Source organism: Schistocerca americana, chromosome 8 (assembly GCF_021461395.2).
Source record: "Schistocerca americana isolate TAMUIC-IGC-003095 chromosome 8, iqSchAmer2.1, whole genome shotgun sequence".
In the NCBI taxonomy this organism is placed as follows: domain Eukaryota; kingdom Metazoa; phylum Arthropoda; class Insecta; order Orthoptera; family Acrididae; genus Schistocerca; species Schistocerca americana.
Genome location: NC_060126.1, coordinates 140889666 through 140915882, shown reverse-complemented (window position 1 = coordinate 140915882; position 26217 = coordinate 140889666). Strand labels below are relative to the sequence as shown.

The following is a 26217-nucleotide window of genomic DNA, read 5'->3' as shown; positions in this document are numbered from 1 at the left end:
GGAAGTGGACGTTTTGGATGTGGAAAAAGAAATGTTGAGGGTAAAGAAAATCTAAATCTGTGCACAAGGAATTCACTCTTAGGAAAGAATATATTCTTCAAAAAACAAGATAGCCATAAGATTACTGGATATGGCATGGTTGGTACATCTAAGACAGTTATCTACATCTTAACACACAAATTAATTGGAGAAAAAGCGAGGGACACCAAAGTTACATCAAGTGAATGTTTGGATAGTGAACACAGCTTACTAGTAGCTGATCTAAATTATAAGATTAAAAGAGGGACTGCTGTACAAAAGAATGCCTAAAATTAAGGAATGGAAGCTGAATAGAGAAGAAAAGAAGAAAAATAAGAAAGTTTCCACCAGTTAGTCGCACAAAAATTGCCAGAAATAGACTGGTAGTGTGGACAAAGATTGGAACCTATTTAGAACATTAATAGCCAGTAGGGCTGTGCAAGTATACGGCACAACGAACGCTTAAAAAAAAAAAAGAGAGACTGAAAAAAGAGAGATGAGAACAACTGGCTGATGCCAAAAGATGAGCACAGGGTGACAACACTGGAGCAGGAATATCACCAGAAGATATGCCAAGCAAAGAGAGTAGTGAAAGAATAAAAGGAGGAGAGTTGGGAAATATTCAACCAGAAACTAGAGGACGACAGCAAGGGGAACCAAAAACAGTTATATAGGGTGTTGACAAGTAACGGATCTGACAGGGAAGATATAAAAGTGAGTGAAGCAGATGATGGGAGTATTAGGGATGTGGAAGACATCAGAGAAGTGATGAAGAATTGGTTTGAAATCTTGCTGAATGGGGGAAACGAACAAGAAAGTGACACCGAAGTCACTGCAGTAGAGGAAGAACAGCATCCAAGTTCTTGGGCAGAAACTGAAAAGGCCCTGAAACAGTTGAAAGTTGGAAAGGCGGCAGGAGTAGATGAGGCTGACAGCAGATATGATAAAGGAAGCTGGAATCCAAGGTATACAGTGGTTCCATCAGATGTTGGGGTTGATTCAGAAAGAGAACGAAGTGTCAAATGACTGCAAAAAGAGAATTATAGTACCACTGTTTACGAAAGGAAGTAGAAAGAAATGCACCAACTACCGAGGAATCAAACTGCCTTAAGGTAAGAAAAATAGCAATGGAACAGAGACTGGAAAAAACGCTAGAACAATGGTTGCCAACTGGCGGACTGCGGTCTACGTCTGGACCGAAGACGGTCAAATACTGGGGTGCCAAAAACATCTGAAAGTATAAATTACATATTCAAATTATTTTAAAAAGTGTATTTTTCTGTGGATAACAATTTGTTTGAGCGCCACCCTTATAATCTTTTCTAGTAGGATACAATTAAATGCTGAATAATTATAATTCTTAATGATTAGTTATAGATAGATTAAATCCTAGTTCCGAAGCAGTGCAGTGCAGCAGAGTGCACTGAAGAGCAGGGAGGAAGGGAGCAAGCTGGCTGGCCGGCACAGCATGTTATGTCAATCCACATAAAAGCTCTGTACATATGAATGAAGACAAGAATTTTATTTAATGAACAAGGAAATTTTATAAATTGATTTCAGACTCCGGAAACCTCTGAAAGCTTTACTAAATTGGAGAAGGAATATTTATTTAAACACCATTTTTGTCCTCTTTGTTGGAACAACAGCTTAAAGCTACTTACTGGGCTACTTCTCTTGGTGGCGGGGATATTTGACAACGAAGTGCCTCCTTTGCAATGCTGCTCCTATATGGTATGGCCCTTTTGCGGTGCGTTGGCACCTGCTGTGTGCCAAGCACTGTCATTCTTATAAAGAATGAATCTAAATGCCATTCTTATAAAGAATGAATCTAAGTAAAGTACACAACTTTTACCGTCACTTTGTTAGTAGTCGTCGAATCTCATAGGGAGCGCTTCATTATTATAAAGATTTATAACATTTCTTTCACACCAAAATGGATCCTAAAAAGCATAAAGTTGATAATGTAAATAGGAAGTTTTTGACTGAACATTGTTGTTTTACACTGCCTTATAGGCCGAGATCTATTACAGTTTGCCTCATATAGAACTATGACTCTTGTTAAAAGTGCCAACTTAAAGCAACACTACAAAATAACTTGTCAGCAGTTCAATAAAAATTTTTGTCTGGATAGCAGAGCTTGTCAATAAAAATTCCAGACATATCAAGCTTCTTAAAAAAATACATAATAATAACAACAACAACAATAATAAAAAAAGAAGCACCACCTTCCTAGTTCCCTCTATAAGCAAGAAAGAAAAATCTGCAAAAGCAGCAATGTGTTAGCGTCGATCACTTAATAAACACCAAAGCAATTTTCAGACTCTGATATAGTAATAGGAATGTGTGCTGGAAGTGGCCATGGCACTTTCTGAAGAGAAAAATATATTGTTGCCGCAATTGAAGGTTTTCCACCGTCGAAAAGAAGTAATACAAGAACTGTAATTTTGACTGCTGATAATAAAAATAGTTTACTCGAACTTCTGCAGAAGGAGTCTTGCAGCACGCCATAGCACTAGACAAACCATGCAACATTGTTGATGAAGAACAAATGTACATTTTTGATATTGGAAGTAAAGAATTTTGGGAAGAATTGCTAACAATATTGCCACTGAAAGGCAACACTCGCAGAGAAGATCTATTCAAGACTGTTAATGATTTCATGACAAAATCAAACATTAGTTATGATAAAATTATATCTCTTAACAGACAGGGCCCCAGCGACGATTGACAAAGAAAAAGGACTAGTAAAGAGAATCAAGGATCTACTACTATCGTATCAGCACATAATATACATTCTGAAACTTTTAAATGCACGCAGTACCGAGCTACTAGAAAACGGGAAATTAATGTCTGATGTGATACAAAGTGTATCTTCTTTCCATTGAAAGCTGGATATCTTTGAAAAAGACATTGCAAGTCAAAACTTTTTTTGCTTTCCAACAATTTTTGAATATAAAAATAATTCTGAAATAGACATTTCAGTATTCTCAAATTTTAAGTCAGACCTTAAGAAGGAATTTGTTGCAAGATTCCAAGACTTTTCAGGGATAGAGAAGCTGTTGTGATTCTTAAGATCGTCTTTTGAAGTATTTCCAGTGGCAGAAGGGACGGACATGGTTACGAAGTTGTTCTGCCTTTGAAAGCCTTTACTCCAAATGGAGATAACAGACTTGCAGGAAGGCATTTCTTTGCAAATGTTTAAAACTGCATCCGCTGAAGAATTTTGGAGTAAACATGCCCCAAAAAAATATGAAAATTGCAAAAAGTTATCCATATACCTGGATACTATGTTTAGCTCCACATATATTTGTGAAATTTCAGTTTCAAAAATGAAGTTTTCTGAAGAACAAACGTTGCTCAAGATTAAAGGTCACCCACCTTGAAGATAGTATTAGCATAAGCTGCTCCCCACATGAAACTAACTTTAAGAAACTGGCGCAAGACCGCAATTGTAATTTCTCCGATTGATTTTATAATACACTATTGTATTTCAGATTAGTTTGTGAGCAAAAATTAAAATTGAAAATTGGTAAGGAATATGAGCTTTTGCTAGATTTTTGAATACCAATATGCCTATCTATTGTATTTCATATTTTTTGCGATTGGAAATTAAAATAAAAAATTAGCAAGAAATGTGAGGTTTTTTCCTCTGGACGTCAACAAAAATTTTCAAAAGTATCATGATGCCATCTAAAATTACTTAATAACCCCTGCCCTAAAACATCAATTTGAGGAACAGGGGTAATGTGGGAACGGTAGACATCATTTTTCCCCCCTCTGTAACTAAGTGAAGTACTGGGAAAAAGGAAAGGATTTGATAACAGTATTCCCAGACTTGGAAAAGCATACAACAGTGTGCCAAGGGGTAAAATAAGGGAGTGCTTGAGAAAACATAATGTCCCTGATTTATTAATTTGAAACGTACAGATACTGAAGTCAAATATACAAGCAGAAAACAAGGGAGCATCTTTTCCAAGCTGGCAAACAGCGAAGCTGCGAATATGTCACGTAACACAAAATAATCACCAGAAATCAGTGGTCTTGAAATCACAAGGTAGGACTGACAGACCTCCAGTCGGCCATGACAGGGAGAAAAACTGAGCACACCATTTTGGGAAACTGGTAAGTTAACATGGTTAGAACTGGAGTATAAGAACACACAATACATAATTTTAAAGAGGATGCCCTGTAAAATATTTTAAGATAATACAAAAAAATTCGCTACTTTCATCAAAAATACGATTCCTTGTCCTCATAAGGATGGTTGGTTTTGGGGTTTGATGGGGGCCAAACATCGTCATCAGTCCCCTGTTCCAAACAGATATACTTGTAAAAGGCCTATACAGTAAAAGCATAACCTCTGCACCCAGAGGGAGGGAACACCAAGGGGTACAGAGCTAAAATGAACACTGCAATAACACAAAATAGAGGACACTTAAAAGGAGCAGAGCAAATAGTGGGCTAGAGTAAAGCAGACTACAGTGGTTGATGGATCAGGTAAAAGGTCAACCACTCAACTACAAATGAAGAACCTCCAGCTGGAAACCGTTGATAGAGGTACCAACACAACTTGTTACCATAAAAGACACTATTTTGGTACCCATGTCACAATTAAAAGTCACTGGAGTGGGTGTAGCCTCAGAAATCATGCGAGAGCGCCCACACTAGAGTGAGTTATAAAACCCAGCTGCACCGATAAAACGTAAAACTGAGTCAGCTATAGAGGCATCATCACCTAGAATTAAAGGAATTGCAGCTGGTAAATTAAAGAACTGCCGCAAGGGGCTAAAAGGGGGCAGTCCATCAGAAGATGGACCACTGTCAGCCCTGCATCACAGCGACACTTGGGCGGGTTCTCACGGTGAAGGAGATAGCTGTGGGTCAACCGCGTATGTCCAATTCGGAGACGGCAGAGAACAACTGAGTCCCTACGCGTGCTCCTCAAGGATGAGTTCCATACGGCCGTGGACGAATTTACCATGCAGAGCTTATTTGGCACGTTCAAGACAGACCATTCAGAGCTCCAGACATCGTGGACCTTGCAATGTACGGCTGACCGGAGGTCTCTTTCCATGAGACCAAGCTCCAGGGGTGGCGAAGTGGTGGCCTGCTTGGCCAACCGATCAACACGTTCGTTTCCTGGAATGCCAATGTGGCCAGGGGTCCACACAAACATCGCTGAACGACCACACTCGGCGAGAGCAAAAACAGCATCTTGAATACCGCGCACCAAAGGGTAACGAGAAAAACACTGGTTGAGTTCTTGCAATCCACTCAGGGAGTCACTGCATATGACAAATGACTCCCCAGGGCAGGAGGAAAGGTGAGCAAGTGCACAATAAAGAGCAACCAGCTCCACAGTGAAAACACTGCTCCCACAAGGCAGCGAATGCTGCTCAACGTAGTCACCGTGGATGAAAGCAAATCCAGTGCGTCCATCAAACACAGAACCATCGGTGGTAGACTACACCTGCATCGCGAAACGAGGCAAGAAGAGCCAGGAATTGTTGATGAAGACTGGCAGGTGGAACGGAGGACTTGGAGTCGCAGGACAAATCCACGCAAAGCCGCAAGCGAGGGAGGGACCAAGGAGAGGTAGAAGAAGAAGACCGGAAGGGCTGATAGGGCGATAGCTATCAACCACCAACAGATCTGCACCAGGTTTCAGCACCAGGATGGTAACGCTATCCTGCCAACGAGTTGGGAAAACGCCCTCCGTCCAGATGCGATTAAACAGGGCGAGTAATTCACCCTGACAGTGAGCCGAGAGATGGCGAAGAAACTGGTTGTGAATTCGGTCTGGACCTGGAGAGGTATCGGGGCAAGCTGTAAGGGCACTTTGGAACTCTGATTCACTAAACGGAGCATTGTATTGTTCCCAAAGGTGCGTGTGAAACGACAACTGCATACGCTCAGCCTGCTCTTTAATGGCGCGGAATTCTGCGCTGTAGCCTGCTGTCGCAGAACTACGAGCAAAGTACTCTGCCAGATGTTAGGCGATAGCGATTGGATCAGTACAAAGTGTACCCCGAAGAGAAAGGCAAGGGACAGACGCATGAGGGCGAAAGCCAAAAATGCACCAAACCCGTGACCACACCTGAGATGGGGAGGTGCGAGAACCTATGGTGGCAACATATCATTCCCAGCAGGCCTGCTTGCTCCGCCGGATTAACCGCCAATCCCGGGCGTGCAGCCATTTAAAGGCAACCAGATTCTCTAGGGAAGGATGGCGCCGGTGTTGTTGCAGGGCTCGCCGGCGGTCCCGGATAGCTTCTGTAATCTCTGGTGTCCACCAAGGGACTGACTTACGCCTTAGGGTACTTGAAGAGCAGGGGCAGTGGCCTCGGCAACAGAAACAGTGGCCATAGTGACCTCGTCCACTGCCAAATCAATGTCACCAGGAAGCGGAGCAATGGCCATTGTAGCTGAGGTGTAGGCTGCCCAATCAGCTCCACGAAGAGACGATCGTGGCAGCTGGTCAGGGGGTTGGGATTGAAGAAGAGAAACCAGGATAGGAAAGTGGTCGCTACCAGAGAGATCGTCGTGGGCCCTCCAACTGAGGTATGGAAGAAGACCTGGGCTACTAAGAGAGAGGTCAATGGCCAAGACACCGCCAGACACCCTGTCATATTCTACACGGTTCTTATAGTAACCCCGGTAGCCACAGAGGGAGGGGGGTCCACCGAACATGAAACCAGGTTTCCTGTAGGGCCAGACAAGTGGCAGGGAAGCGGCACAAAAGCTGTTTCAACTCAACAAGGTGGTGGAAAAAACCACAGCAATTCCATTGAAGGATAATGGTATCCGACTGTGAAGACATGAAAGAACCTGGGAGGGTATAAGTCACGACTTAGAAGCGCTCGCCGCCACCGATTGCGAAGTAGCCTGATCAACTTACATAGGAGCTGCGGGTCGAGCAAAATCTAACTCCTGAGCGGATGCTAGATGCTCCACATCATCTTCAGGTGCAGAGGTGAGCTCCTTTTCCGTCTCTATGTCCTTCTCCTTTAGCTTTTTCTTCTTTTTGGTAGGGTCCCGTTTGTCCTTCGGTTTATCAGGCTGGGTGGGCTTTTCCGACCCAGTCTCATGGCCCGAGGAAGACCTGGAAGCCCTATGGTGCTCAGGTGGTGGCTTTTTCAGCTACTGGCTGACAACCGGAGGGGCAGTAACCGTGGAAGGGAGGGCACCAAGTGATCCCTTCCGCACGAGGGGAGCCGGAGGAGGCGGGCACTTCTCCGGTGAAGAGGTGGGGACTGAAGTCCCCAAAGAAGGAGGGGTTGTTACTCCCAATGTTGACAGCAGGGGAGCAACAGAAGAGGGTGTTCCCCCAACTACCAGAGGGCAGGAATAGACGGCCGGGCTGGAAGGCCCACAAAAAGTAGCTGAGCTTGGGGGCTCGTCGCCAGGGATGGCGACGTCGAAGCTACTGCAGCATACGGCAATGAAATGTGCACAGTGTGAAGTCGACGGTACTTGCATTTAGCTTCTGTGAAAGTAAGCCTGTCCAAGGTCTTACGCTCCATAATCTTCCGTTCTTTTTGATAAACCGTGCAGTCTGATGAGCTAGGTGAATGTTTCTGTCCGCAGTTGACACGAACAGGGGGTGGCGAACATGGGACGTTGGGGTGGGAGGCACGTCCACAATCCCGACAGGTAGGGTTGGCGTCACATCTCGATGACATATGCCCAAACCTCCAGCACTTAAAGAAGCGCATGGGAGGAGGGACGTAAGGCTTAACATCACATCGATGTATCATCACCTTGTCCTACTCATGCAGGGTGTCACCCTCGAAAGCGAAGATGAAGGCGCCGGTGGAGACCCTACTATCTTTAGGTCCCCTGAAGACACATCGTACAAAGTGGACATCGCGGCATTCCAGATTTGCACGGAGCTCGTCGTCAGACTGCAACAACAGGTCATGATGAAAAATAAGTCCCTGAACCATATTTAGGCTCTTATGAGGCATAATGGAGACTGCAACATCACCGAGCTTGTCACAAGCAAGCAATGCCCGTGACTGTGCGGGGGATGCCGTCTGTGTGAGGACTGCTCCAGACCTCATTTTAGACATGCCCTCAAATTCTCCAAGCTTGTCCTCTAAATTTTCCACAAAAAACTGAGGCTTTGTGGTCAGAAATGAGTCCCCATCTGTTCGGCTGCAAACCAAAAATCGAGGAGAATATGTCTCACCAGGTAATTTACACCGCCGTTCCTCCCCTAGTGTGGGCAGAGAAGGGACCAATGGGGGGTCATACTGTAAAGCATTGAACTTTCCTTTTCATGGTGGTCCCACGAGCAGCTAGGGAAAGGAATGTCCACCCAGACAGAGCCCCCGCTTGCCTGGGTTAGCCTAATACAACCAGGGGGCGGCAGGTTCCCCAGACGTTGCCCAGTAGTAACTGTTCTACCTCAACAGCCATGCGTCTCCTCGGCGCGCAGCACACCTTGAGATTGAGGTTTTTTTTTTTTGAGGTTTATACCATCCTCGCGACCTAGGCAATTAAGCCAAGATCCCCAGGCTCTGTACCATACAACGTTCCACCGTCGCACCTTACAGTGGTCGTTGAAGCACGCTCAGAGCTTACAGTATTGAGGACTGGTGGTACTTCCCAGTCCCCAGCTCAGGGACCCCGGGGTCACCAAGCCCGTACCCAGCAACTAAATGCTGAGCCCCCTGAGGGCATCCTCATAAGAATGGTCATGAATATTACAACTAAAATATGTATTAGAGAACTGAAGATTGCATCATATATGTATAACACACACAAAGACTACCTTCGTTCCGGAATTACAATTGTCATTTTTTTTAAACAAATGTATGACTTCTGAAACCAATGGTGTCACCCAGTTAATGTATTCTAATGATAAATGAGGAGCTGAAGAACATACCACCACGCAAAGGACAAAAATGTTTTTGAAAACACAATACTTCAGTAAGAAAGTCAGCAGTGACTTGCATCAATCATCTGATTCAAATCATCTTTAAACATTGAACAAATGTATTGACAAAACACACTTGGGTGCTACAATTGTGAACAACACATTATTAGCAATTTTAATTTATCAGATCTTTCAGTAAATAAAAGCGTTAACATCTGAATTTCATCTTGGATATTTTCAAATTTAAATAATGAAATAGTTCAGCATGATGTGACAACATTCACATCAAAAAGCAAGCACACATTACTCATTGCTCTTCAAATTCATGTTTCCTTTTCGTTTCATCACATTTATCACACAATATCTAATATATGAAAATAAATATTTTAGAACATGTTGTCTATAAATGATGAAATAGTTATTCCACATAAAAAATTAAGCAGAATTAAATTACATAAATACAAGTCAAATAATAACTATGATATTATAGTACCATACCTGAATGCTTTTCAAAAAATAGATCACCAGGATAAAACAGTATTTTCTTAATAACTGCAATACGACACTTATCAGAGGCACCTTCAAGTAATTTTATCATTATATCCAGGAAATGCTGCATTTTCTCCAACAACAGATTCTCTGTTTTCTTCCCACTGAAAGATTTTACGACTGACATCATAAAATTGGAAGTAAGTAATTGTGGTATCTATAAAGAGGAATAAAACATTATATAATCATCTACATCTGTTATAGAAAATAGAGATAAATATAAATTGGATAACAAAGATTATATGCATGATGGCCCCCCCCCCCATCCCCCGCCGCAAATCACACACACATTTCAAAGGAATGAATTATAATGGCAATTAAAAGCAGAGCTAGAAATTGCATGAAATTAATGTTTTGCAGGAAACAACAGTCATTAGTGAAAATAAATTTCCACTTAGTTGGAATAAGCTCAAAAAACAATACTCATTCACAGCCCAGTGAAGCTGTTCATAGATTAACCTGGAAAAATTTACAGAAACTTCATATTATAATCACACTGTTGCCATCCAAGTGTTCCTAACCTGAACCAAAATTTGCCTCTATGCATGTGTCTTGTCCTCTATAATTAGCAATAATAATCAATATTAGTCTGTCCATACACATTTTCTCTTCTCCAGCTCTTGTAAGTGCCAAGTTAACTATTCACGGATAAGTTTTTATAAGAGTAAATTATCAAAGGTTCTAAACCAACCAAGGACCGTTAATTGATATACAAGTTACAACACAATTGAAGAAACCATGGAACTAAAGGAAGGTATTTTTCAAAAATTTAGTACTTATTTCATAAACATAACCCCTTTTTTTAGGTAACATTTCTCCATCTATTTCTTTTGTTCTATAGTCTTTTTAATACTTCTTCATTTAGTGCCATTATGTGTCCAGCTACTGTTCCTACAGTTTAACCATCACTTACATTTCACTGTACTCCAGACAACAGCTTAAAAACTGCTTCTTCAGTCCATGTCATTACTTAGTGCCAGTAAACTAAACCCTGTTGATAAAGCTCTCTCTCCCACTTAATAAAAAAGTCAAATTTGTTTCCTTTCATCTTGTTTATTTCCTAATTTAAATGTTTACTAAGTCCACAATTTATTCTTAATTTTTTTTTAATTCTGTCTTCTTTTCAGCCGCAAGGACTATGTCATCTGCAAACCTGAGCATTCATATTTTTGCCTTTTCTTAATCTAAGAAACTTGTAGGGTCAGTATTGCCTCATGTGTTCCAACATCTCCATGGACTCCAAACACACCTTCCCCGAGGTTGGCTTCTACCTGTTTTTCCATTCATGTATAAAGAATTCATGTTAGTATTTTGCAGCCATGATTTATTAAACTGATAGTGTAATTATCGCACCTGTCAAAAACTGCCCTCTTTGGGATTGGAATTATTATATTCTTCTTGAAGTCTGAGGGTATTTCGCCTGTCTCATACATCTTGCTCACCAGATGGTAAAGTTTTGTCAGGGCTGGCTCTCCCAAGGCTGTCAGTAGTTCTAATGGAATGTTGTCTACTCCCGGGGCCTTGTTTCGACTCAGGTCTTTCAGTGCTCTGTAAAACTCTTCACGCAGTATCATATCTCCCATTTCATCTTCATCTACATCCTCATCCATTTCCATAATATTGTCCTCAAGTACATCGCCCTTGTATAGACCCTCTATATACTCCTTCCACCTTTCTGCTTTCCCTTCTTTGCTTAGAACTGGGTTTCCATCTGAGCTCTTGACATTCATACAAGTGGTTCTCTTTTCTCCAAAGGTCTCTTTAATTTTCCTGTAGGCAGTATCTATCTTACCCCTAGTGAGATAAGCCTCAACATCCTTACATTTGTCCTCTAGCCATCCCTGCTTAGCCGTTTTGCACTTCCTGTCGATCTCATTTTTGAGACGTTTGTATTCCTTTTTGTCTGCTACATTTACTGCATTTTTATATTTTCTCCTTTCATCTATTAAATGCAATATCTCTTCTGTTAGCCAAGGATTTCTATCAGCCCTTGTCTTTTTAGCTGCTTGATCGTCTCCTACCTTCACTATTTCAGCTCTCAAAGCTATCCATTCTTCTTCTACTTTCTTTCTTTCCACCATTCTTGTCAATTGTTCTCTAATGCTCTCTCTTACACTCTCTACAACCTCTGATTCTTTCAGTTTATCCAGATCCCATCTCCTTAAATTCCCATCTTTTTGTAGTTTCTTCAGTTTCAATCTACAGTTCATAATCAATAGATTGTGGTCAGAGTCCACATCTGTCCCTGGAAATGTCTTACAATTTAAAACCTAGTTCCTGAATCTCTGCCTTACCACTATGTAATCTATCTGAAACCTTCCAGTGTCTCCAGGCCTCTTCCATGTAACAATCTCCTTTCATGATTCTTAAAGCAAGTGTTAGCTATGACTTAGTAATGTTCTGTGCAACTGAAAATGCCAGGATGTCAACAAAGACGAACATAAATTAAAAAATGTCATACTTATGCACAAATATGTTTTTATGTTAAGGGAAAAAAAGCTCCTGCCAAAACAGCAAATGAGAAAGTTGTAACAGTCAATTCAGCATTGTACCATAGTATATACGATGTTTCTCTGCAGCAAGTGACTATATATTTTATAGCGTTAAAACTTGTCTATAGACAAGACAACATAATCTGCAAACAGCCTACTGCCACTTCCATTTTTCCTTTTGGTAATTTATGTATATAGTGTATGTGTATGTGTAGTACAAGTATGTATGTGTAGTACAAGTTTATATGCCAACTAGCTCTGCAGATGATGATGAAATTGATGAAATGTATGACGAGATAAAAGAAATTATTCAGGTAGTGAAGGGAGACGAAAATTTAATAGTCATGGGTGACTGGAATTCGTCAGTAGGAAAAGGGAGAGAAGGAAACATAGTAGGTGAATATGGATTGGGGGGAAGAAATGAAAGAGGAAGCCGCCTTGTAGAATTTTGCACAGAGCATAACTTAATCATAGCTAACACTTGGTTCAAGAATCATGAAAGAAGGTTGTATACCTGGAAGAATCCTGGAGATACTAAAAGGTATCAGATATATTACATAATGGTAAGACAGAGATTTAGGAACCAGGTTTTAAATTGTAAGACATTTCCAGGGGCAGATGTGGATTCTGACCACAATCTATTGGTTATGAACTGCAGATTAAAACTGAAGAAACTGCAAAAAGGCGGGAATTTAAGGAGATGGGACCTGGATAAACTGAAAGAACCAGAGGTTGTAGAGAGTTTCAGGGAGAGCATAAGGGAACAATTGACAGGAATGGGGGAAAGAAATACAGTAGAATAAGAATGGGTAGCTCTGAGGGATGAAGTAGCGAAGGCAGCAGAGGATCAAGTAGGTAAAAAGATGAGGGCTAATAGAAATCTTTGGGTAACAGAAGAAATATTGAATTTAATTGATGAAAGGAGAAAATATAAAAATGCTTAAAGTAGTAAAGGAGTTTTGCTATTTAGGGAGTAAAATAACTGATGATGGTCGAAGCAGAGAGGATATAAAATGTATACTGGCAGTGGCAAGGAAATCGTTTCTGAAGAAGAGAAATTTGTTAACATCGAGTATAGGTTTAAGTGTCAGGAAGTCGTTTCTGAAAGTATTTGTATGGAGTGTAGCCATGTATGGAAGTGAAACATGGACGATAACCAGTTTGGACAAGAAGAGAATAGAAGCTTTCGAAATGTGGTGCTACAGAAGAATGCTGAAGATAAGGTGGGTAGATCATGTAACTAATGAGGAAGTATTTAATAGGATTGGGGAGAAGAGAGGTTTGTGGCACAACTTGACTAGAAGAAGGGATCGGTTGGTAGGACATGTTTTGAGGCATCAAGGGATCACAAATTTAGCATTGGAGGGCAGCGTGGAGGGTAAAAATCGTAGAGGGAGACCAAGAGATCAATACATTAAGCAGATTCAGAAGGATGTAGGTTGCAGTAAGTACTGGGAGATGAAGAAGCTTGCACAGGATAGAGTAGCATGGAGAGCTGCATCAAACCAGTCTCAGGACTGAAGACCACAACAACAACAGTGTATGTGCAAAGAGTCTCTCTCTCTCTCTCTCTCTCTCTCTCTCTCTCTATTCGTTTAGTCGGTTCCGACTCTTCGTGACCCCATGAACCAAATCACGCCACTTTTTCCTGTCCTGCACTTTCTCCCGTAGACCTTCCAGGTTGGAACACATTGCTTCTGTGATGCCATCGATCCATCTCATACTCTGACGTCCTCTTCTTCTAGTTCCTTCAATCTTCCCCAGCATTAATGTTGCTTCCAGCGAGGCATGCCTTCGCATTGTGTGTCCAAAGTAGGTCAGCTTTTGTTTTAAGATTAGACCTTCCAGGGAGAAATCTGGTTTAATTTGCTCCAATATTGATCTGTTGGTTCTCTTTGCAGTCCATGGAACTCTAAGAAGTTTCCTCCAACACCACAATTCGAAGGAGTCATTTCTTCTCCGTTCAGCCTTTCTAATGGTCCAGGTCTCACATCCATACATCACAACTGGAAAGACCACAGCCCTCACAATACGGATCTTTGTTGCTAGTGTTATATCTCTGGACCTTATAACCTTGTCAAGGTTTGACATCGCCTGTCTACCGAGCAACAGGCGTCTCCGGATTTCATGGCTGCAGTCACCGTCAGCAGAGATCTGGGAACCGAGATAACTGAATGTGGTCACTACCTCCATGGTTTCTCCTGCTATATCCCACAAATTGGTAGGTGTAGTTGCCATAATTTTCGTTTTCTTCACATTCAGCATAAGACCAGCCTTTTCACTTTCGTCTTTCACCTTCAGTAAGAGTGTTCTCAATTCTTCTTCACTTTCTGCCAACAGGATCGTATCATCCGCGTACCTGAGGTTGTTTACAATTATTCCAGCTATTTTAATTCCTGTTTCTCCTTCATCTAGCCTCGCATTCCTCATGACATGTTCTGCATACAGGTTGAATAAGTACGGTGACAGTATGCAGCCTTTCCGGACCCCTTTCTGAATCTTTATCCATTTCGTTGCTCCATACATAGTTCTCACCGTGGCTTCTTGGTCAAGGTATAAACTCCGTATCAGATGAATGAGGTGATCTGGGACACCCATGTTTTTCAGTACGTTCCATAATTTGTTGTGATCGACACAGTCAAAGGCTTTGGCGTAGTCAATAAAGCAGAGGTACACATCTTTCTGGAATTCTTTCACTTTTTCCATAATCCACCGAATGTTAGCAATTTGATCTCTAGTTCCTCTTCCTTTCCTGAATCCAGCTTGTTCTTCTGGCAGCTCTCGATATAGATATTGGCGAAGTCTATTTTGTAAGATTTTCAACATAACTTTGCTAGCATGTGAAATAAGTGCGATTGTTCGGTAATCTGAGCATTCTTTAGAACTTTTCTTCTTTGGAATGGGGATGAATACTGATCTTTTCCAGTCTTCTGGCCACTGCTGCGTGATCCATATTTTTTGACGTATTGAGTGCAGCACTTTCACTGCATCCTTTCCAGTGACTTTAAACAATTCTGCTGGTATTTCATCATGTCCACTAGTTTTGTTGTGCAAAGAGTAGCAACATTATAATTTTGCACGTTGTATTCATCCGATCTGTGCAATTTTTTCAGAGCTGTGTACGTAATCATCACTGATTTTTAAGTGTCTGAAACTATATAGGGTATTTAGTATGTTGTCAGCTGTCAAACAGCAGAGAACTTTTATTAAATTTTGCCATAAGCTTTTTTGCTGTAAGATTGGAATGAAGTGCAAGAACGTTTAATGATCATTGACTACTGCTTTTGGTGAGTCTACTATGAGTAAGACAAGGGTTTACAAGTGGTATAAGGATCTCAAAGGAGGTCATCAAGACTGTGATAATGGCAAGTGTCCTGGATACTCCAGCACCAACACCAGCTGATGAATCTCGGAAGGGGGGGGGGGGGGGGGGGGGGCAGGGCACCAACACCTAGATTTATGGCAAAACTTTTGCACCCACCAGATATCGCACTCGCTCTTGCACCAATATAACGCACCCGCTCAAACTTCAGTACTGGTGCAAGAAGTTTTGGCCAAAACAAATACTGTAATGATGCTTCAGCCTCACGTTCACCAGTCATGGCCTCATGTGACTTTTTGTATTCCCAAAAGTAAATTAAGGGCTCTCATTTTAAAAGCAAGGATTAAATTAAAAATGCATGGCTGAGGGAGCTAAAACCTAATCCAAAGTGTTTCTCAGATTGGAAAAAGCACTGTTTAATATGTAATGGGGACTACGTTGAAGGGAACAACATTGACATACACCATTTTTCCCCAAAATACCTTATTTTTTAACACAACTCATAATATGAGCAGTAGTCACTCAGAACATTCCACTGGGGTACACTCGAATCTATTTTTACAAGTGAAGATTTTGCTCCATTATAAATGACAAGCTGTGTAACATTCACTGTGAAAACTTCAACGTAATCACAAAGCTGGTCTGATACTTCATACATTTGTATTTTCTTCATTGAAGAATAGTGTAGAACTGCATCAAATGCCTGCTGTAAGTCAATCAACAGGGCAGTGCTACAACCGCCTTCTGGGTCTTGTGGATGACCATTATATATACATTTGCTGTGTCAATGTTTGTTTAATGACGTGCAAACAACACATAAAAATTTCCCATGCAATACAGGTAAAGCATCTCGCCACAACTTGCTTTATTTTTTAACACTGTACTACTCTGCTGTACACTACGGCTCATATGTTGTTTGTTTCTTTATTAATGTAATCTCCCTCATGATAATGCTAAACTAGGCCACGGCAAAACTTCTCAATTGCAAATTGTGAACTACGCTGCTAGAGCATTCACTACAGAGTAAATTCAGTTTGTTATTTCGATAACTGTTATGCATGAGTGTTCCTCATAACTTACCAAAGTGGTGTCCTTTAAATGCTTCAAAATGTATATCAGCATGTCCACAGCTAGTGTCATCCTTTTGTTAGTTGGTTTGGATAATTGTTCATCGATTCCAGTCTCCCAAAATAATATTAAATGCTCAGATTCTGTCAACTGCCGGCAAAATTCTTCATACACAGGATGCTGGTCTGCAGTATGAACTGGTGATTCCTTTAAAAAAAAAAAAAAAGGGGGGGGGGGGGGGGGGGGAGTGGAGTGGAGAGAGAGAGAGAGAGAGAGAGAGAGAGAGAGAGAGAGAGAGAGGGGGGGGGGGGGGGGGGTAGGTCATTACCTGAACAGAAGAAAAATCACTTTTCTTTCAATGTTTAGCAAAATAAACCTATCTTTATCAAGTATCTAAAATCTTTTATGGATCATTCTAGTGTCTCAATTTTAAGAAAGGTTCAAAGATGTGATATCTTCATCCAGTAACATACGAAATTTAAATAAACACACAAATATTATTACTTCATTAATGAAGTCCATCAGCTGTTATAAAACCTTGGTCTAAAAATATTGCATTAATTCATGTTACACACAGCTGTAATTACCATAAGCAGTTTGCCACAGGCTTTCAGCGAGTCTTCAACAATAAGTCCTGGTGTGCCAAGATGTTTCATCATAAATTTCTTTTTAACCACTGATGGATACTGCCTGCTTGCTAAGAGCAGAATATACAGTGTTTCCATAGACTGATTTTCCCATGGTTTGCCAACCTCATCCTTTAAGACTGGCCACAATACATTGTGAAATAAGGTTTCATCAATCTGAGAAAGACCAAAACAAAATATCACATTGGTTTGCTCAGCAATCAGAAACAAAAGAGTTTTTACAGTTTACACTAATGTAATATGTACACGTTTACTAAATCTCTGGACAGACACTCAAAGATAAAAAGGGTCTTCACCCACACTCTCAGAAAGTGAAAACTTTTCCTCTTGTTATAAAAAGATGACTATCAAAGCAATGAGTGGAAATAATGTAACTTACTAAGGCGACCAGAATGATAAGCTAAACCACACATCGCCGTACATGAAATTCCAACATAATGATGAAATGTGAAGAACCAGCTTTCTCTGAAATACAATTAAGTGACAATAAGTAGCCCTACTAACAGCTAAAACCTGGTTCTGTCTTAAACGATACATTCCTGACAACCAACTGAACTTTTTTATTAATTCATACACTGTAATTATGTTTTACATCTTCTTTGGGAACTAGTTAAATGTTTTCAGGGCTTAAATGAAGGAACCAGATTTTCACTGGACTCCCAAATACTTTTTCCACTAGAGTGGCAAGTAAACATGTTTGAATCCACAAACAAATACAGGTATTTGTAATAACAAACATCAAGAAAGAAAGAGTGTTTTCAAAGCAAGCAGCACTGTCCAAAAGTAGTTTCACACCAGCAACTTCCATTAAGAAACTAAACATGTTTATCTACCACATCAACATAAACTTTCTGTGTTACACACATTTCTGATTTCCTTCTCTCCCCTCTGACATGCTTGCCTCGAGAACAGTGTTGCCTCCTTAGTCAAGAGGAAAAGTAAACACAGAACAGAATTCACAAAAGTTTTTCTCCTATCTCCCATTATGTCACAGTTGTGGTAAAGGTGCAGCGGAATCCACATTTTCTTCTGATACTGCCCACGTATTGTTTCTAATCTTCCTACAGAAAGAACATATGCTTCAAATTTTGCTACTCTAGCATTAGTTTTTGAAAGTTTTTAGCCAACATATGAATCTTTGTGGTGTATGCCATTTTCACAACCTAATAGTACTCACTTGTTTCTTTTCAAATTGAGCATCATTTCTGGACAGTAGTGTCACCAAGAAGTAAACTTACCCAATTCATATCTGAATGTAGACTTTCCCATCATATGCATATGATATCTTCTCTGGCTTCCATCCGCATGTCAGCATCAAACTTCAACAATGTTTCAATAAGTCTCGTCATCTTCTGGTGAAGTGTTTAGACTGTGTGAGTGTCTCATATATTACACACACACACACACACACACATACACACACGTGTGACGGCCAGCTCCCCCCACCCCTACCCCAAGTGCAGGGTCCAGCAACCTGAAGTGGAAGGAGTGGACTGCTGTTCGACTTTCTGTCCATTCAGACTTGTCCAGACTTGCTAAGTGTCAACTACTGGGTGCATTCTTGGTGTACAGCTGCTAGTGTGGGGGGTCCACGCTGAACTCAGCATATAGCGCTCATCCCTGTCGATGAGATGCTATGGAGCCTTGTCACAATACACTATTTAAAGGTACTCTCCCAAAAGCCCTTAGGTTGGCACAATATTTTTATTTTCTCAAATTTCAGTGTATATCGCTCTTTTGATGCTTTGTTCCTCCACAGCTGATTTAACTTTATGTCCCAGACGTAGGCATCTAAAGTGTTCCTTGCAGCACTGCGAGATGTAGAGCTGCGTTTGACTGATGTCCTGGCAGCCACACTTGTGAGGAATGCTGTATGTACTTGGTATTTGCAGTTGTAGTTTGTCCTTTGCTGTGACTAGCAAAGCTTTCATTTTTCGTGTGATCGAAAGATGCCCTTGATGATGTTTTTTCTGAGGATTCTCACAATTTGGCTGAGGGAAGGAAGCCCAGTAGAGGGGATGAAGGGGAGTTCCCCTTCCTTTTTCTCTTCCTCTTTGCACATGGCAGCATCATTCATTGTCTTTAGCACACATTCAATCTGTAATGCACATACAATCTGAATTTTGCTGTAAAAATTTGGGAGAAACACATCTCTAAGGTGTTGCAGCTCAGCTCAGCTGGAAGGCTGTCACTGTCACAAATGGCAAGTGCCTGTGTACTAGAGTTGTTGAGACAGCTTACCACTGAGCCACAAGGTGACAGGTTGTTGCATTAAAGTGTAAATCTGTGTGAGTCTTCTTTCTGTAAACTGCATCTCCTAGAATATCGTTGCTTTTCTTCTTGTTATAATGTCTGAAGAAGGAAGACATCCATTGTGTTCCAGATCAATCATGAACTGTATGTTTTGATGGATGCTGTTCAGGTGATCCAGGAACTCAATCAGGGCCACTCTGCTGTTTTTCCACACGACAAAGCTGCCATCTACTGTAACGGAGGAAGTGTTTAGGTTTCAGCAATGCAGTTTTTAGTGTTGTTATCTCAAAGTGCTTCATATAGAGATTGGCAATTCTGGGTGCAAGTAGCGAGCCAATGGCTAGTCCATCAACTTGTTCATAGAATTGCTTACTACATTTGAAGTAGGTTATGGTGACTACATGTTCAAACAGCTTTACCGTTTGAAGCTTAAAGTGATCTGCTCAGCGTACCAAGGCATCTTGAAATGGTACTCGAAAAAAGAAAGATGTTACATCAAAGCTCACCAACAGATCGTCCTTCTGCAGCTGCGACTCTTTCAATAAGGCAATTAAATTGGCGAGGTTCTTCACATTGGACTCTAGTGTCCCAATACGGGTTTTGAAAGTGAGGCTAGATACTTGGCCAGTCCACTTACGGGTGCAGCAATGGTGTTTATTATATGACCCAATGGTATACTTTCTCTGTGAATTTCCTGCAGTCCACGAAACCAAAGAGGTGCTGGAGGCTTTGGACAGCTGCTTCATATCTTCTTTCATTAGACCTGGCTCGAGAAGCAATGCTAATGCTTTCTTTGTCATCTTCATTTTTGGGTCCTCCTTCAACTTTCTGTAGGCTGGATCCTGCATCAGAATACGTATTTCCTGTTGATATTCATCGGCACACAATACAGCTGTCACATTTCCATTGCCAGCAGATAAGTCTATCATGTTTTCATCTTCTCTTAGCGTGCTGTCTGTTCTGCTGTTGTCACTTCTGGTTTCAGCAGGTGGAATTTGTGGATGTTCCTGCATGTTTTCTGCCCAATTTCCTCTGCCTTTTTCACTGGCACGCCAAAGACTGTTTCTTCAACACTACTAATAATGTCCTTTTTTCATACTGTGTCTGGAACAGGAATGAAGGTCAGCCCTTTCGAGGACCTAGGTTGTTGCGGCATCCAGTTCTTTCTCCTTCATACTTACAGTTCTTGTATCACTGACACTCTCCAACTTTACCCGAGCTCCCACCAACCTCTCAAATTTTCTGTATGACACATCACACTGTTGACTTGCAAGTCGCGGAAGTGGTGTCAACTAAAAAGGACTTGCAATATGGCGGCCAAACTCCCCCGAATGGGGCCTCCTGGCAAACAATGCCATACGATCATTCCATTTTTTCAGTGGTGTTAAAAAAGCAATCCATGGCTTCCCAGCAGAAAAGGTGGAGGAAATACAGGGTCAACAGCAAACCTCAACTTCTGAAACCAAATATGACATCAGAATGGAAAGCACTACGAGTACTGCGAGAAGATGAAAACACAATAGTCCTATCTGCTGATAAAGGAAATGACAGTTCTACTGTGTGCTGATGACTAGCACCATAAAATAAGCTCTCTGCTACAGGATCCATCCCGCATGACGCTGAAGAAGGACCCAACATCGAAGAAAAAAAAAAAAAGAAGGAGAGATATAGAGTGAATCTATACAAAGGCTGCAGCGTCTCCATGCTTGAGTGGATTGTAAGATTTCTAGCTATTTTTGGTATTGGTATGAAGTGATTTGAGCGCTCTTTTTATTCGATGTATCATACTTCATAGTTGTACGCTGGATATTGTTCAAACAAAAGTCTTCAACAGATTATACGATATGCCACAGAGGTTCTGAGTACAAGCAATGTGACTTTGGTTGTTAATAGCATTGTCGTTGCCAGTGGATAATTCTGTGAGAAATAAATGAGTGTGTGGCAGGTGTTGGTCAAACTGCTGAGTATCTGGAAATAACTTGCAGTACACAAGGGATGTAAAAGCAGAGGACGTTACTTTTTGGAAATTTGATTTTGTAAAGACTGAGATATGTGAAAATATCTGGTAACACTGTCACTCCATTGCTTGCTCACACATAATTTATGTTGAGTTTGAAAGAGGCAAATTTTTATCTCGATTTCTCTTTACAGGTTAAGGTCAATTAATCTGATTGTCGATATGAAATTAAGCAAAATTATTTGCTCACACAACTTGCACTCAGTAATGTATCATAAGACAGGGCAATATCATTTTAATAAGAAATTAATTTTGTACAGAATGTTGTAACTGTTAAGGAACAAGTTTAATAGTTTACATTACAGTTTTTGTATGCTAATCTCTTCTACATCTTTCAGTAAATCCAGTTTCCACCACCATATCCCCACTAAAGTTTTATTTTCTAACTGTGTGTTGCCACACTGCACTTCACGGAACACAGCTGCACAAAAACTAAGGCATGATGTGCTTAGCATACCTGCTTTTTCTTGCATTGCACTTTAGCTGGTTTGCTGCTGTGCTGCATTTAAATTTTCATCACTTTCGAAGGCTACGAACTAAGCGAAACAAGGAACGTTACACCAGCAGCTTTACAAAAAGAGCTCATCCCATGGGTAAGGGGTGAGATGGCCCCCTATTTAGGTGTACGGCACTCATCCTATCTTGATGCTTTGGCAGAAGATGTGACACTCATCAAATAAATGTCAGAATTCTGATGCAGCCAACTGGAGGGAAGCTCGATCCTGTGATTTGTGCATCTGATTCATTCAGCAAGTAAACACCCTACCCCCCCCCCCCCCCCTCCAATGAAACACAATTTTTCAAATAATTTACACACACACCTGCACATTTATCCTCACGTGCACAATGGTTACACTGGTATATGAGCATAGTGTATATGTAAGTGAATGTGAAGGAAACTGAATGAAAATGGGTTATTATTTATAAGGTACACAACTGTTCTCCAAACACACTGCCTTATTTTAGTATTACCCCATTTGTTAATGACTGTATCACCGCTTTAGAGAGAAAAATAATTTATCTAGTACACAAGTTTTGTTTGTTGTGATTTTTACGGGACTAATAATAATAATTTCGTGTGGTTCACTGACCTGGTGTCAATTTGATGTCATTTTGGCAACTTGTGCGTCCCTAACCTACCACAGTCATCCAACTCGGGAAAGAGGATTTACAGTTTAGTGAGGAATCAGAGCAAAGTGTCATTTCTGGCACACCACTGAGAGATGACAGCAAGGTTAAGGGCACACTGAAAAATCTGTGGTCCAGCCATGATTCAATCCCACGACCCTTTGCTTTCCAGGCACTGACTTTAAAGCACTAACCATCACAGAAGCATCTACTGAGTGAAAGAGGTAATAATGATGAACAATGCGCCGCAGAAATGTGTACCACTCAAAGTAGTCTGCTGGCACAAACAAAATAATTATTACAATACACAAGGAATGATAAATCACAGCTAAATATCAAAGGTCCTAAATACCATAGCAAAACAAACTTACACTACTCAAAATTTTGATGATAAAGGAGGCTGCTGCAAGTGGCAAATAACTCTTTTTCGATCCAGCATCCAATAAGTTCTTCACTATTTCTTTTTGTTGCTCGGCAGTTCCTTTCAGAAATAAACCAGATTCAATAAATGAACCATATGCAAGAACACGTCCACTGTATATTTCACCAGTCTCCTAAAAAAAAAAAAAAAAAAAAAAAAAAAAAAAAAAAAAAAAAAAAAAAAAAATGTACAATGACTACCACCTATTTCCACAAATATACTAAGTATAAACACACATTTATCATAGCACATAACTGTGAAATAATGATCCCCAACTGATCTACACACATAAAACAGCAATGTAAACTATGTTACATTCTATAGACGATTTGAAAAATATTCCAATGGTGTGGAATGAGCACTTTCCAGTAACATATTGGACATAATTGGTTTTTATATGAGAAAACAAACGAGCTCTTTCCAGTAATGTATTGGACATAATTGGTTTTTATATGTGAATACAAGCTGCTCACATACTGATGAATAAATATAAAAGTAAAAAATACTTCAACAAGAATAATAATGACCTGTTTCACTATCACCACTTGCGCTAAAATTTCTGAATTATTAATGTGCCTATGGAGGGGGGGGGGGCTTTACAGGCGCTCAGCGTCGAGGTCTGACTATGGAGCATGAAGAGTTGCAAAAAAGAAATTTACAATTTACTCTTTAAGCTAACAATCTATCTAACTTGACAAGTGAATGTAAATTCTTGTGGCAACACCATTCACCTCTTTCTAAGCCAACATCAAATTTCAGTTATTGGTCATGATGGTCATTTTAAATGGTACTGTAATTGTGAAGGCATTGTTTTCTTCTTGAACTTTATGTAGATTATTTATCACTGCATTACAAAATATCTGTACTGTAAGTCTAACTAGCTATTTAAAGGAATGTGATCAAGACAATCATGGGAGAGTCCCAAACTGTTTTACCACTAGAATCAACTTTTCCTCCCAGAAACTGATCACTCCACAAAATTACTTCAAAAAGTAACATCAAATGAAAGCAGTCAAACCAAGCTTATCAACTGACTGAAACATCTTGCTTAATGCAAATACTGGAACTGGCTGTGCAAGCTGTTAAAGGTCAGGGGGTCAGGTGGCCCCCTGCAAGCTGCAGGTACAGGGGTTATTCACAATTACCTTTCTACATGTACCTCGGGGTTTCAGAAAATGACTGCGCAGAAACTACGAGACATACAGAAAAGAGGCACATATTAGTGGAAAGTGCATCTCTCCAAGTTTCAATTCTTCGAACTCATGACAAACAATTCCCATATACGCTCCACCTTCTCTGCTGACGGTCCTGACTGGCCTGTTTTACTAGCACTGCATAACCAGCCAGTTTCACGGAGTGTTTTGTACCACCCATAGACTGTTTTGTTTGTTGTTGCTTTTACCTGATATCTGATACAAAATCACTGAACCATTACAACTTAGTTCCCTACAACTATACCACGGCATGCATTACAAATCAAAACTTTGATGAAATGTTCTATGCAATGATGTGTGTCATTTTTCTGTATTTTTGCACAGTAATGTTCTGAAACCTCTTACATATTTATGAATAACCTTGTGTAGTCTGTATTTGAGAAGTGCAACTGTTCATGTGCACTACCGAAAACCTACTGTATTTTTTACTAAACATGTAGAATGGCATCACCTGTAAAGCAATCAGCAAATTTCATGATCTAAGAGTATAAACTTGTTAACAATACTCTAAATACTGTCAAACACATAAACAGTAAAACATAATTTTATTACAGAAAGCTGATGAAATGAATAGTACAAATGAACTTATTGCAGGAATGACTTGCTGTAGATCAAACAGACAGATGCACTGGTCTACTTGAGACTGGTAAACATCCCATACATATCATGTATCAAGACAGTTAAGATCCCACCCTTGCTTCCTAGCAAAGAAAATATTTTGCAATGATCGAGAAGAACAGTATCTCAATAAGAGTATATGAGAGTGGGCAATGCCTACAACAAATTGCTGTGCAAATAAACTTAGGATTGTGTACACCATGGTCAAGATTTTAAAATTTTGAAAGATAATCATATTTCTTGTTCTACGAAGATCTCCCCGCCACTTTGACTTAAATTCAATTGAACAGATCTATAACATATTCCCATCAAAAATCAGCAAGAGAAGTTAAGAATATTCTGTTAAGTTGAAAGGATTGACACTCCTGATGCACTCATGCTATGAAGAATGGCTGCGAAGGACAGTGACAGCCTGAAGTATGGAAATACAAATCAGTACGAGTGACTTTCCTGCACACATTTTGTCCTACAGTGCTGCCTGCTTGCACTTCACTAGGACATGCAAAAATGGGAGTTCGCCATGCTCTTCCACCCCCATGGTGAATTTTATGCTAGGATACAGAGAATTTCAAATGTTGGAGAAACTTTTGAAGCTTTTCATTCCTGTGTGACTACACCACCATTAGGTTCAACAGGGTATCTGAAAAAGCATGTGCGCTTCAGTTCAGATTTCCCCAGCGGTTTCTCTTTGAAATCCTCCATGAATAAGTTTGCCATAACCAGTGGCAGATGGCAACCCACAGCAACACCTACCATTTGTTCACAACACAGTAAAACTTCATTTGTACCTTTTTCTCACTTGTACGTTTTTGTTCTCTCTCACAAGTTATGATGCAGTGTTTCGGAGTAGACTGCCAGGACATGGATTGGTAAAGCCGATATTAGGCTATAATAAAATTTGATAGTGTAATAAGGAACTTTGTCAAAGTCAGACATTGATCAATTTTCTTTGATCATATCTAGCACCTTGCCTTAGATTTAATCACAAGAATCGTTCACCTTACATTTACTGCATGGAGAAATCAAGTGCTTGGAGCACTAGCATCGTTACAGCTGTCTGACACACAATGTTTGTCAATATGACTCCCAAATTTAAATGGTACATCACATATATAATGAAATTGATAGAAATATTCGCGGCAGATGAAGCACTGTGTAGCTTACAACATCCTGAATACAAAAACAGAACAAAAAGTGAGAGCTATAAAAAAAATTGTGGATGCTATTAGCCGCGAAGTAGGGCCAGGATATACCCCGAGAATATAAAGGAGAAAATCCACAACTTCTGTGGAAATAAAAAATTTTCATGACTGCAGTACACATTAAATTTATTTGCTTTTACATATTCCTCCTTCAGTGCATTTAAATAATTTCAAACACGTATGGTATTATTTTTGTCAATGTGCACTGCAGCATTAGTGCGCTAGTATGCCTATATAATGTTTTGTCGAATGTAACTTTTTATTTACTGGTTTTTCATTTGTATTTACCAATTAATTTGATACTATATTTCATATATATGTTTCTCACGCTTATACTTTTTTCCTATAGTCCCTTGAAAAATGTATAAACGAAGTCTTACTGTAGTC

The 26217-nt window shown here is 40.3% G+C and overlaps 1 protein-coding gene across 2 annotated transcripts in view; it reads right to left on the bottom strand.

The window, feature by feature from the left end:
* LOC124545417 (myb-binding protein 1A) overlaps positions 1-26217 on the bottom strand; it is a 110343-nt gene that overhangs the window by 75264 nt on the left and 8862 nt on the right. Inside the window, exons 3-6 of one of the 2 annotated variants that reach the window (XM_047124334.1) lie at positions 22747-22929; positions 16918-17133; positions 16343-16537; positions 9398-9605 (exon numbers count right to left, since the gene is read on the bottom strand). In XM_047124334.1, coding sequence (XP_046980290.1) covers positions 9398-9605; positions 16343-16537; positions 16918-17133; positions 22747-22929 — 802 coding nt within the window. The remainder of the gene's footprint in view (positions 1-9397; positions 9606-16342; positions 16538-16917; positions 17134-22746; positions 22930-26217) is intronic. The other variant, XM_047124335.1, reaches the window with a different exon arrangement.